The following is a 14,405-nucleotide window of genomic DNA, read 5'->3' as shown; positions in this document are numbered from 1 at the left end:
GAAGAAGATGATGAAGATTATGAGGAGGGGGAAGAGGAGGAAGAAGATTATGTGGTGGGGGAAGAGGAGGAAGAAGAAGATGAAGATTATGAGGAAGGAGAAGAGAAGGAAGAAGATGGAGAGGAAGAAAAGACATTGAAGAAGACGTAGAAGAAGATGATAATGATGAAGATTATGAGGAGGAAGAAGAAGATGATGAAGATTATGAGGAGGGGGAAGAGGAGGAAGAAGAAGATGAAGATTATGAGGAGGGGGAAGAGGAGGAAGAAGAAGAGGTAGAAGAGGTAGACAAGGAAGAAAAGGAAGCGAGGATAGAAGAAGAAGAAGAAGAAGACAACAGCAACAACAACAATGCTCTGCATAATGAAATAGGACCAAAAGGGACTGCATCTCTAAAGGCATTTTAGAGACAATTTTAATCATTCTATTACAGAGAGGCTTGTATCTTAATAAACCTGCTCAGCAGTCCCGAGGGTAGAATTGAATCTGATTTCCATTCCATTTATGTAAAATAGCTCACATTTCCAGTGGGCAGTTCAAAACGTTCCTTCTGTTGGATCAGCTTGTCTATGTTTCTACCCGCTTCCTCAAAAAAAGTTTCAGTTGCTCTAATATTTTGGGCTGCTAGGATCCGCGATACGATTGCACTGATGATGCCTTGTGACTGGCAGGGGCTGTGAGCCACCCGGTGTCTGACTTTTCTGTTCGGTTCTGTGATTAAAAACCCAGCTTTTAATGGAGGGTCCTGGGTAGGGCCTCTCTCCTTCACATTGCGTCGTAAGTATGTGGCATAAAGCTGGACAAGTCGCCCCAATCCTGTTCTATAGGAGAGGCGGAGAGATTCGGCGGATCCTCTGGGAACTGATAACAAACGGATCCCGTGGATTCTCATGTGCAGGTGAATGGCTGCTCCATTGATCCACTGTTTAACTGCAGCTGTGCTCATACGGTGCTCGACAGTCATGCTCTCATAGAGTTTTATAAGTGCGTGCTTCAGCTTCTGGTCATAGATATCAGTTATTTCTGCCATCATGTCGCTATTATTTACCATCCAAGGAACTAGTCTCAGATACTCACGAGTGATGCTAGAGATCTCCGAGGAGTTATCAGGTCCAAAAATCCTCTGGTATGGGTCCATCAACCCCCCATCAGTTTGTCCAAGTTCACCAGCAACAAGAGTTTCCAAGAAGAAGGACATAGCAAGAGCCACAACCCCAACACCACCATAAGACACCTTAGTCCTCTTGCTGAAATTGGAGGTCAGGTTTTTATCCAGCACAGCAAGCTGGTCCTTCGAAAGGCGCTTCTGGATTGTGTTATATTGAAGGTTGAGGGCAATGCTGGAGTTCAGGGAGAGGTAATTCGACACAGCCCTATCAAGGGTAATGTCAGGAATGATTCCGCCAGCTTGGCCAACCAAGAAAATGCCATCAATGATTTCAGGAGATGGACTGCAAGCATTGTTTCCCATGCTGAGGATGCTAAACCACTTCCACCTCAGTCTCACTAGTGTGCATCAAGCATTTAATTCAGTTGGGATGAGCTCTTTTATTTGCTTCAGTTTGAGGTTTAAAAACTGTAAAATGGACACAACTCCAGCTTGTGTGAGTTGTGTCAAAGTACACATCTCAACCCCTCCAAAAACAAATAACAGCCCAAAGTTCATGTTAAATATTAGCCTTTATTAAAGTCATGCTGCTGTGAAAAGTTGGGAAATAAATCACTCATTTTTTGTGAGATATAGGCCTTAGATTCTTAGGAAACTTATAAAATAATTGTTTTTTCTAATGTACTGTTTGTATTTATAAATCAAATAACCCCATATTCTGGCATTTTAAAAGGAAAGTTTTTACTATTTTACCATTTCAAAATACGTACACAGCATTACGTAGGTATTATAAGCAATCACTTGCAAATACTTTGCATTGGATACCATATTATATAAGCTACCAGGTTTGTACAATACACTGTGCATAAAAATTATGAAAATGAAGTAGCACTTAAAAACTTATACATGTACTGTATAATAAACGATGGTGAAAAATACCATGTACCTCATAAATAATATTGTTACTTAGTAGTAAAAGGTAGTGACTTAGGTGTTAATAAAGTACTACTTATTCATTCCTGCTTAGTCCCTAGAGAGTAATGACTGAGTTACTGAACAGCATTATAAAGTGTTACTGAAAAACTTAAACATCTACTTATCAGTTTAGACGAGCATTTTGAAGCTGAAAAATAACTTACCAGCTGGAAAACATGGCCTACCAGAGTGATCAACTTGGCCTGTGTAGCTGGTCAGATCAATTTCTCAACAGGGTCATGGATGATTTAGCTGTGCATTTGTCATTAGTCTTCAAAATTGTTACTCCGTGTTGTCAGGATCTGCATTGCCACATACATGAAAACATTTCATGTGCACAAGGTAGTTATTGACAGCAATGCGTTTGCCTACATAACATCATTTTAACCACGTGGACCCTCAGGATGCATGGCATAATGTGCGGTGTAGATTGAACAGACCTTCAACTTGTTAGAAGTTACCCATTAAGATCTGAGTAGCTGCCCTGTAGCACCAAGTAGTGCTGGACATACCTAGTAGTATGTAGCCATTTCCAACATGCAAGGAATGTACTAGACGTTCAATATTTATCCATTATACACTTGTTATTGTACTATAAAATAAAAAGCTACCAAAGTTATCATCTTCTGAATGTACTTTCAGTTCTGGATATATAGACAGCTAGTGAGGATATACAATAGAACAGCTACAGAGCTGCTCTAAACATCCTTCAAGGAAAGAGAGACAAACATTGTGAATTTCACTACTAGACCCCAAGTTTCTAATGTGCATCGTCTTGAGCAGAAGGTTGCGATTTCAGACCCAAGGGTGCCAGACTATTGCTGCTGGACTTTGAGCTTTTTGGGGAACTGTACACATGTAGAACCTGTGCTCTGACCGAAACCCTGTTTTAAGCATTTTTCTATTGTTTTATATATTTTTTGTATTGTTTTCCTGCAAACCTTTGTCTAAAATGACGAATAACACTGGTTTGTAAAGAATAAGCTTTATAAATCCACAACATCTGTATGAATTTTACTGAATGTGTGCATGACGTGTGTGTGTGTGACACTTGAGAAACTTGGTTAACTGTCTAAGAAAGAACAGTCCTGAGTGGTTAGAGCCAACACGTGATGATTTATTACAAAGCATTGACTGGGCTGGCCAACAAGTATAACAACATTACAAAAAATAGATATAAAAGTATTTTTACAAACCAGCACAGACCAAAAAAAAAAAAAAACCAATGATCCTCACAGATGTGAAGAAATGGAGGAAGAAGAACATCACTATTGCATATAAATATACAAAACTGATTTATTTTTTTTATTTTTTATTTTCCTGGTCATCGGCATAACTTCCAGTTCTTTTTGACCAGATCTGGACAGGATAAAATTAAAGCAGAAACAACCCATCTTACCATTGGTTAATTAAGGAGGTTCAGGTGCTACACAACTAGTTAGGAAAGAACAAATAATTTATAGTCACAATATATAGTGAGCAGTAATATTAAAATTAACATAGTCATTTCTAACTGATTAGAACCACTGCAAACTTTACGGAAAGTCATAGGCTTGGTTGTACTGCACCAGGAGACACATATTGCACTGAATGCCATGCGAGCATTTGTTGTGTGCTCACTATAAAATACATGCAGCATGCAATTAATCAAGGGTCTCAAAATTATGCCGTATGAGACATTAATTACCGTCAAACATGGAATGCATTACAGATTCAAGTAGCACCAAAGGATAGTAGCAGGATGCAGTTTTGCACTATAAGAGACTCCAAAGTACCAGGAGAGTATTTTTTTTTTTCAGACAAAAAAAAAAAAAAAAAAAGATTTGTTCATGTTTCAAAAAAAAAAAAAAAGCTTCCTGCTAACTACGTTGAAAAATCATGAACCTCTTCCAATAAGCAGTTGAAATCATTAATGTTCATTAAACTGTAGTACACCTATACAGAAAAATGCGGTCATTTGGGCATTTTTGTATTTTTTGGGGGAAGAAAAAGAGATTTTAGGGAGATGAGATTGTTTAACAGATCAGTGTTAAGAGAAAACTGCACTTCTATTATTTGCATTTCAAATATTTAGAAAATTCAGTTGCTAAGGGCAAGCTAAGACACACGTATTTGCACAAAAAACCCTTAAGTCAATGGAAAAAATGTAAACATTCTCCCTATACAATAGGTAGTTAGATAAACAAGCTACGGAATACATATAGAAAACAATATGGTTTAGAAACCACATTATAATCACATGCATAACAAGCACACCAAGTTCATTTGGGGGAAAAAAAAAAAGAAGTCCTGTAAAATTGTGATTTTAAGGGAATTTGACAGGACGTCTTAAATAAGGTTTAATAAATATGCATTGCAAGTATCTGAAAGTTTTATACTCACTGAAAGCTCTTCTTTTTAAAATCCCTTTTAAGGGATGAGATATCTGCAGAAATAAAACTTTGTTTTAGGAAACAGAGAAAAGCTTTGAGAGCCCTACTGGAAATGCAGTTGAAGCAGGGGACCCATTCAAGTTTGCCTATGGAAATGTTCTGCAGTTTTCCAGTTAGCATAGTTTCCATAACATGAATATACAGTAGAAATCAGACTAATGAACATAAAACTAGGTTCCACAGTTAAAAAGAGTCACTACCATCTATATGTTAACTTTGAGGCACCACAATATCCATCAATCAAATCTGTACAAACATAAAAAAAAACCTACATCTGCTGCTAATAAATCTAACACCTTACAAACACCAAGTGAACTGTGAAACTTCTACAGCCAAAAGCCCTGAGCCGAAATACCCTTAGCCTACATAACAAAGTGGGGTTAGATGGTGCAAAATGCAGTGGATCACACAAAAAAACCTACAAAGAACCTAATACAGTAAGATTTGTGTATGAAGCTGTGAGAACTGGACTAGATGGTGGAGTTCAATAAGCCAAAAATACTGACAAGTTGAAAACCATGACCAACCAAATGCATGTTTGTATGTTTAGCCCTCGCTTAAAACACTACATGATTCTTATCTCACACCTAGTCTTTTGTGATAATTCACCATGTTAGTTACACTTGATATACAAACATACAAACTGCCTGAAAATACATTTTCATAAAAATGTCAAGTCATTCCCCATTCGATGGTTCAAAATACCAGCTGGTTACCATCAGGTTTCTTTTTCACCATCATTAGAATTCCAACACATTAAAAAATTATAAATATTCCCCTGTAAAAATCTAGCTTACTTCATTTTTAAATTGAATTTACAAGACACTAAATGGCATTCCAACCCAATCGCTCTCACTTATACTCATTCAGCAGGAGCGCTGAGAGAGGAGTACAGATAACTTCCTTGTCAACTCGAGTATGGAATATTAAAGTGACATCAACATTAGCCAAGTCATTTTCCTCTGAGTTTCCCCTTCCTTGGACTCATGCTTGAGGTTTCTTCTGTGCCAGTAATGTGACCTTTGCTCTTAGATGCCACTGAGGAGCTGTCTGATGAAATGCTGGAAGAACACGCACTCTCTGGTCTTCCCTTGTCTTCTGGGTGAGAGTCCAAACTCCCACTTGTGTTTTTCCCCTCGGCTTCCTCATCAGAACATGGCTGCCAGTCCTCCAGCTCCTCACTCTCTGAGCCCTGAACAGCGATCTGGGGAACCAGAGGGACCCTCCTGACCACACACTCCTCCCTGGACTGCGGGTTTGGCACCACCCACTCAGCTTTGTGCTTGGGCCGAGCATCAGCCTGTATGCTTGGTGTGGCTGGAGTCTGACCGGCTCTTTCATCTGGCTCATCAAAACTTACTTCCTGCACGGCCTCCTGCTTTTTAAAGGAGTCGCGGCGCTCGGACAGATTGAGCTTTCGCATCACCACAATCTGGCCAGCAGCAAATCCCCCAAGTCTGCCATGGTCTGAGCCATATTGAGACTCCACCTCTGCATCTCCACCCACGTCCAACTCACAGTGAGGAACCTCTAAAGTGTGCCGTCGTGGACCGTGGGCCTTTTTTTCTCCATGGAAGACACCAGAGAGCTTTTCAGCAGACTGGACTCTCTTCAGTAGGGGCGAGACAGGAATCTCGGTGCTGCGGGGTCGAACCCCGTGACGAACAATAGTAGGAGGGGACAGTGTTTTACCATGGTAGGAATGAAGGGTCTTGGTGATGCTGGGTAAAGGAGAAGAGGAGTGCTGTGGAGACAGGGCCTGGGGGGAGGAAGTGCAGGCCAATGGTGATGGGGGAATGCTGCTGGTTGACTTGCGTCGACCAACTTTAGCGTAACGTTGAGCGCCCAGTTTGGATCCCAGGCCATGAAGTGAGCTGGGCCGCATTTGGACAGCTGGAGAACTTGGTGAGCTGGAGCATGGCGAGCCACTTTGGGGAAAGTTTACATCTAAAAATGGTCACACACATAGCAATCAGATAACCAACAAAAAGTCTGGCTTCGCTGTACTCTGCTTAAAATTAAAACTAAAATATCCCTGAACATGTAAATATAAACTATGACAAAAATGCTAATAATTTGGTTTGTATGTTTAATGCCCAAGAAACTAGTAAAGATGGCTTAGGAACATCTCTAATTAACCCTTTAACAATTAACCCTTTAACAAACAAAAAAAATTACTTCAACTATAAAATGGTCATATAACTCTTTCTAGAACATGATGCAATCACTTCATGGATAAACGAAAGAAAGAAAGAAGAAAGAGACTAGCCAGACATGAATAATATCTTTTACATGCGATGAGGACATAACACCACAGCTCACATGCTGCCCAACAACCTTTGTTGAGAGTGCAAACATGATATGCTGCATGATCTTATCATTTCCCCTTAGTCTGTATTAGCGCTTAAAGAGCTGCCCATAAGTTATTTCATTACATTAGCCTGGTGGGCTAGCTAATGAATTGATAGTTTGTCCATCCCATTTTTTTCCCCACTCACTGAGCACTTTATTAGGAACACCTGTACACCTACTCATTCATGCAATTATCTAATCAGCCAATCATGTGGCAAATATCAGGCAGATACAGGGCCAGCAGCTTCAGGTAATGTTCACATCAACCACCAGAAAGGGGAAAAAAATGTGATCTCAGTGATTTTGACCGCAGTATGATTGTTGGTGCCAGTCTCCTGGGATCTTCACACACAACAGTCTCTAGAGTTTACTCAGAATGGTGCAATAAAGAAAAAACATCCAGTAAGCTGCAGTTCTGCAAATGGAAACACCTTGCTGATGAGAGAGGTCAACAGTCAAGCTACAACAGCAGAAGACCACGTCGGGTTCCACTTCTGTCAGCCAAGAACAGAAAGCTGAGGCCGTAGTGGGCACAGGCTCACCAAAACTGGACAGCTGAAGACTGGAAAAATGTAGCCTGGTCTGATGAATCTCAATTTCTGCTGAGGCACACAGATGGTAGGGTCAGAATTTGGTGCCAACCGCATGAATCCATGGAACCAACCTGCCTTGTGTCAACAGTCGAGGCTGGTGAAGATGGTGTAATGCACCATGTCACAAAGCAAAACTCTTCTCAAATTGGTTTCATGAACATGACAATGAGCTCAGTGTTCTTCAGTGGTCTTCCCAGTCACCGGATCTGAATCCAACAGAGCACCTTTGGGATGTGGTAGAACGGGAAATTCACAGCATGAAATTGCACCTGAAAAATCTGCAGGAACTGCATGATGCAATCATGTCAACATGGACGAGAATCTTAAAGAAATGTTTCCAACATCTTGTGGAATCCTTGCCACGAATGTTTTGAGAGCAAAGGGAGGCCCTACCCAGTATGAGTATAGTGTTCCTAATAAAGTGCTCTGTGACTGCGTATAAAATCGAGTCTTGATTGGCAGTCCTTAATTTAAATGAAATTCTAAGAAAATTCATATAATTATTGTGATCTCTTTGAGTCATAATCTGTTCACTTAAAAGCTATTGCAACCAAGTAAAACTGAGCTGGGAAACATAATTTAAAGCAGGTATGTGTACCAGCAGCGTGGTCTGGAACTGGGCTGCGGCATGGTGTGGAAGGTCCAGGGGACAGGCTGTGCGTAGGGGAGCCAGGCAAACTCTCGCTGGAGGAAACAGAGTGATGGAGGCCAGAGGAGAAGCTGCGACTGCTGTGCATTACCGTGCTCTGCTTAGACAGCTTCTTTAGGACGCTTCGCCGTCTGAGGGCAGAAGACACCACGGCTTTATTCGATCTTATACATATGCTAAGAGTCCTTCGATTTTGAAATACATGTTATTAAACTATAAGTTATAGTCCAGTGCAAAGCTTTTCGCATACACACAGGACAAAATGACTGAAAATATAACAATATAATGTGTTTAGCAAATGTGAAACAAGGAAAAAAATTTTCAGTGTATACTGAAATATTAATAGTGAAAAAAAAATTCATCTTGCATATACCTGTCTGAATATTATAAATAATCCCCAATAACTTAGTCACCCACCAATTGCCTTTATAACAACTTGGAATGTCCTCTGAGCAGCTTTTGGATCATCCCACTAATAATCGCATTCTTTCTGACACCTTTATAACTTTATAACATATTACTTAGACAGCATTTGCCCATTTTTCTAGACAGATCTGTTACATGGCTGCCATGGCTACCTTCTTCAAATGAGCTCTGGAGACTTTTTTTTTTCTATTGGGATAAACGTAGTTAAACTTTTCATTTCCCCCATTTGAAAACCATGCAGGCTTTTTCCTATGACTGTAAGATTAACGAGACATATTAATGAAAGCCTTCAGACCGGTCCTGGTTGTCCTTTCTCCTGCTCCTCTTGCTGCGACGGGCCATCTTGCCCTTGTAGCTGGTTTTCCGTGCTGGTCCGATTTTAATTGTTGTGTCCTCTAGGGCAATGGTCTGCAAGGCCACCTTGTTACCACTCTGAAAAACAATATAAATTGTTGGGCGTAGTTTAAATAATCATTCAGACAAGAACATGCTGGCGGAAGCACCTGCAGAAGAATCAGTCTTTGTATGAGCATCAATCCAGCTACTGTTAGCTGTTTACTGGTGGGTCCAAATGTTAATTGTGAGATGATGGTCACTAGTCAGCTGGGATATAAGGATGCCAAGCATGAATATAGATAACACGTAGCTGTGACAGCGGAAACACGATGACCCCCATGAGGAATATAAATTATTAAGAAATAACCATACGACTAAAAACTCAATACAATTACATTTAGCACCAACTACAAACTGAACTTCTACGGCTTATGCCATACTGTATCCCAAACACAGGATATGTCTCACCTTAAGAAGCAGCTCCATCATCTCTGTGTGCACCAGTCCCTGCACTGACTCTCCATTCACATGAGTGATCAGATCTCCTGCTCTCAGGCCCGCCTCATGAGCAGGACTGCCTTCCTCCACACTCTATACAAAAAACAATGTACCAAATAACTTATGATGCCTTTATTTAGTTTTTTAAATCAAATTCTAATTAAATTGAGAGTTTCATTTATTAACATAAAAGATAAAATATGTTGCATTAAGGCGTTAATAGCAAAGAGTTCTAACACCTCTCCTATGAGAGCAGATACAGCACTTGTAATAGCAGAGCATCTTGGTCCTTTTTAGAGAGCTCTGCTACATGAAAAAACCTTCAGTGGCAACTGTAACAAAATCCACTGACAAGTCTTCTCTTTTCCCTCCCAACTGACCCCACCTGTATCCACCTGTAGGATTATCTGTATCCTAGCTGTAAGTGTAGCGGTATCCAATAACAGATTTCCTCCTGAAGTCGTTAGGTGGCGACTACAGTCACAAACAGTAAAATACTACTCAAAAACGTTCCAAAAAGCATTTTTGAGAATAAACTTGGCACTGTATATCTGATTTGATGTTAAAGTGTGTGTGGTTTACCTTTAGTAAAAATACAGAGAAGTTCAGAGTGCAGAATCTTAGACAATGTTAAACTAGAACAAACACATGGAATCTTACATAGTGCAACGCCACTGGAGATTTAGTCGCCAAAAATGGTTCATGCCAATGGAAATAACAACAAAATGTTGGATCATGGGTAATTTGCTGATCTGAGCTGCACCATCCAGTGGAAAAGCACTACAATTTTACCTCATATCAATTGATTTTTAACACATATGATGCTTTCATTATGAAAATGCGAGCTCTTTTAGTTCTAGTGTAAGAAATATAACTAGACAAAACTGTATTCATTTCATGAAATAAAGGCAGTTCGTGGTAGTGAACTCAAACTTTTTGATCCTGTAAAGTCAAGCGCCAGTTTCTGTGAGCTGCTCACCGAGACCATGTGATGGATGGTGTAAACGTCACTATTTCCGATGTAGACACGGATAGTCTGCAGGGTGAAGCCGTACTTCTTGCCTGAGCTATGGATAAAGATGGGAGGCCGCAGGCAGCTGATGCTGAGGGACAAGTCTCGATTTGGGGAGGAATCTCGGGATGAGGGATTGGAAGAAATGGAGTGTGGGGAAATGGGGCTGGCCTGAAGACCTCCGCTCATGTCATCTGGATAGATGGGAAATGAAGGGAAGGGTAATGGCCAGCCTTTACTGATGCATGCAACTTTGTTAGGCATGCAAACAGGATTGCACAAAATACTCATGTTTATTTTTAATTGGATACAGTTATATTAGGTTTCTCACCTGGAGTAATGATGAGGGACAGTGTTGAGACAGAGGCAGATTTTGGCACTTTGCCCCCTGGAGAGAGATGCTGTCTGTCAGGGGTTTCAAGCTGGTTGCCAAAACATCGTGGACTGCCGTGTTCCCTTGGAGATGAGTGCTTTGTTCCTGTACTGTTGCTACGCAGCCTGATTCGTCGCAGGTTGGATACAACCACCTCAGCTGCAATGTAAGCAGGAATAAAAACGTATTTTCATGTCCATCCAGCATAAAGAGCAATATACTTGGACCGTATCACAAAATCTGCATCATCATCATCATCATCTGTATTAATTAATTATTAGTATTAATTAGATTCAATAATACAATAATTTACCCCTTACCAAAAAAGCTAATTCTAATAAATACTAATAAAGCAATAATTCAGTAGAGACAACTTCTCATTGGTCTTGTCAGAACACTCTTATACTAGGATGCTGTGGAATATCCCCCTTTTAAAGCAGAATGTAACATGAGAAACGCTGCCTTATACTGCATTCCCAAGCCCATGTTTTCTTTGTCACAGGACCTAATAACAATTTAGCTATGTGCCATGAAGTTCTGACCTTCGTCATCAGTGGAGAGTGCAACACGTGGCATGGCTTCCAGGCTGTGTGTACTGCTCGCCACCAGAGGGCTTACACACCTGTCTGGCTGGGAGGAGCTGGATGAGGCTCTCGGTCGCAGGCTATGACACAATGACAAATGTTACACAGATACACAGCATACATACAGAGAATCAGCTTAAGTGTTTTAAAACAAATGTAGTCACTACAGAGTTATTGGCACCCTTGTTATAGCAAATGTCTTTGTGGTTAATTAGTTTAATCACAATAAAAATATGAGAAATCTAACTGAAACTGAAGGAAGGGAAGAGCGATCTCAGGTTCTTTTCAGTACAAACACTCTTCTTTTTATACCAAAACCACCTTGAGTGTTATCAAAAACATTTATTTATTTATTTATTTATTTATTTATTTATTATTTTTGATAATAGAACCCAGCTCCAATCAAAGTTGATGTAGTATCTGTCTATATTATAATGTTTTCTTCTGGCACACCTTCCAAATAGTTTGCTTGCATCGAGGTGGTGACTAATTGTAAATTTTGTGACTCAGCGACCCCAAAATGCTTCTGCAAATCTCTGCAAACCATCCACAGGTCCAAAATACATTTGCATCCTCTTCCACATCAGTTCATTACAGCTCAGGTTGATTGAAACTTCTTAATTATTTCCCCAATAGTGAATATGGGCATTTTCAGGTGTGTAAATTATATAGCCTTTGCCTGATTTATGGTTAAACACACTTTTGGCTCATTTCATTTATGTACTCTCTATATAAGGGAATATCACCTCATATTAATGCCTCAGTGAACAGGAAGTCATGGATAACATCTGAAGAGTCTCTAAAATCAGGTGAACATAAAATGTAAACTATAAATTGGAAAAGTTTTCAGCTACATTTTGTTAATAAGAATTTCTAGATGTGCCAATAATTGATATATGGTTTAGTTAAAAATATGTTTGACTTAGCATAAGTTTATGTTAAGCTAATTAACTACAAAACATTTCTTTTTTTTAATCATTCTGTCTTTAGGAACACTGTAGGAACAAAAACTGTTCAAACGGACCATGGTCGCTGTCCTGAGAGTCTCCTGTTATCCGGGGCTCCTGTGCTGCTCTGTCTGTGCATCTCTCCAGGTGAATGGCTCTCTCGGCCATCTGAACGCTCCTCATGCTCTTCACTGTGACTTCGGTCAGATGAGAAACTCAGATTGGATGGCGTGGCCAGATATTCTGTGCTGCTGTATACCTACAAAGTAGGGAGCAAGAAGAGTATGAGGTAACTTCCGTTGCATCGTTTTTATATGAACCAATGCATAAATCACATTTTGAAATAAAGGTGTTATGAAGGTCTTTCTTATTTGAACAGAATATTTATGATATTTTGAATTCAACAATACTAACCTTGCTGAAACGATTTGACCATGAGGAAAACCGTCGAATTTCAAGGGAAGACTCGTCATCATTTGTTTCGTCATCGTCTTCATCAGAAACTAAATGATGATAGCGATCGGATCGAGCTGCATTCATGAGGAAAAACAACAAATCAAAGTCTTACTTCAGGCAAGACACTTCAGGTGGACAGGATTATTGTTTAAAACAATACAAGGTATCAAAATGAATTTTTCCAGTTGAGTACTGATATTCTTAAAAATAATTTTTGTACATGAGGTACATGAGTAATAACTAACAAACTAAATAAATATAAACATACATACATACATACATACAGAAATACATACATAAAGGAGGCTTATTTTTGCATATAAAGCTTTAAAAAAAATTTTTTTTTAATGCAAAGAATCTGCAAATGTAAAAGTGAAAGATGCGAGTGGTCGTGAGCAGACAAAAACACTGAAATAAACAAAATTAAACAAAAATATGTAATTCTACAGTGCAAGAAAAGGGATGTTATAGCTGCAATTTAAAAAGGATTGATGTTACCCAAATCATTATTTCTACAAATTCAACCTCAAGATGAATCTTAAAAACATAACCAAAACTGAGTTCATAATACTCACTATCAAAATAACTAGTGTCATCATCTCCTTCTAACTGAGGGATAAATTCAGCTTTTTGGCGAAGCAGCCCGTTCCAATCCAGGCCGGTGAAGAATGTATGCTGTTTGACCTCTGTTGCTCCCCCTGTACATATTTCAAAACATAAAGAAACAGACATTCAACAGCTCAGTAGTAACATACTAAGAGAATACACTTATTGCATTTATAGAGTATGACTTTATCTCCTCTGGTATCAACTTGGACCGTGAAGTGACAAATGCTTCATTTTAAACAATTCAGAAGTTTGAAAGAACATAAAAAGACATTGAGTATAAATTCATCTTTTTTGCTGCTCTTTTTAATCAGGCTAAAATTAGGAAGGAGAAATATGGTCTAATTGTTTCTTGTATGGAATATGCTCCTAATAGCTAAATGGCACAAAGGCAAATCCATCAGCTCACTGCTAAATTACCTGTCCCAAGTCGTTCAATAGGATTTTGTCTCAGCAACCGCGTTATCAGGTCCTGGGCATCCACTGGCAAAGCATCATCCCCATCTGGCCAGATGATATCATCTAATAAAGTACATTCAGGTCAGATATTTGGCAGGTCAAAATAAACAACCTTCAAAAAATCTATTTAAATAATGCCCCATTTTCACCACCAAAATTTAGCATCTGGACTTACCACTGACAACTTGCCCAAAAAGTTCTTCTGGTGTATCTCCAAAAAAGGGCACACAGCCCACCAGAAACTCATAAAGTATGATTCCCATAGCCCACCAGTCTACTGGTTTGCCATAACCCTGCCGTAGAATAACCTCTGGCGCAATGTACTCAGGCGTGCCGCAAACCTAGAGCGGGAATCCATCCACATCAAAATAATCAACATACTGACAATCCGATGACACAATGGTCAAAAATAATTCCACCAGGGTCAAGTACATAATTCAATAGATTAGAAGATTAAATCAATTCAGAGTGTGCAGTATATTGGAACTGTTTAAAAATGACTGAATATCAGTTCTGAATTAAACTTCATGGGGTGAACTAGGCAAATTACCATAAACTGAATAAAGGAAAAAAAGAGCTCTGTATCATTTTTTTCCAAA

The 14,405-nt window shown here is 39.4% G+C and overlaps 1 protein-coding gene across 8 annotated transcripts in view; it reads right to left on the bottom strand.

Moving 5' to 3' along the window:
• Positions 1-3,179: 3,179 nt before the first annotated feature.
• Positions 3,180-14,405, bottom strand: part of mast3b (microtubule associated serine/threonine kinase 3b) — a 33,436-nt gene continuing 22,210 nt past the window's right edge. For all 8 annotated transcript variants that reach the window (XM_034308487.2, XM_053237968.1, XM_034308488.2 and 5 more), the window contains 12 exons: positions 13,982-14,147; positions 13,768-13,869; positions 13,317-13,439; positions 12,700-12,815; positions 12,363-12,544; positions 11,297-11,418; positions 10,713-10,913; positions 10,349-10,575; positions 9,340-9,462; positions 8,831-8,967; positions 8,059-8,240; positions 3,180-6,462 (listed from right to left, as the gene is read on the bottom strand). In XM_034308487.2, coding sequence (XP_034164378.2) covers positions 5,468-6,462; positions 8,059-8,240; positions 8,831-8,967; positions 9,340-9,462; positions 10,349-10,575; positions 10,713-10,913; positions 11,297-11,418; positions 12,363-12,544; positions 12,700-12,815; positions 13,317-13,439; positions 13,768-13,869; positions 13,982-14,147 — 2,676 coding nt within the window. In that variant the 3' untranslated portion in view covers positions 3,180-5,467. The remainder of the gene's footprint in view (positions 6,463-8,058; positions 8,241-8,830; positions 8,968-9,339; positions 9,463-10,348; positions 10,576-10,712; positions 10,914-11,296; positions 11,419-12,362; positions 12,545-12,699; positions 12,816-13,316; positions 13,440-13,767; positions 13,870-13,981; positions 14,148-14,405) is intronic.

The sequence above is a fragment of the Pangasianodon hypophthalmus genome, chromosome 11, assembly GCF_027358585.1.
Source record: "Pangasianodon hypophthalmus isolate fPanHyp1 chromosome 11, fPanHyp1.pri, whole genome shotgun sequence".
NCBI classification, from domain to species: domain Eukaryota; kingdom Metazoa; phylum Chordata; class Actinopteri; order Siluriformes; family Pangasiidae; genus Pangasianodon; species Pangasianodon hypophthalmus.
This window is presented reverse-complemented; position numbering and strand designations above follow the sequence as displayed.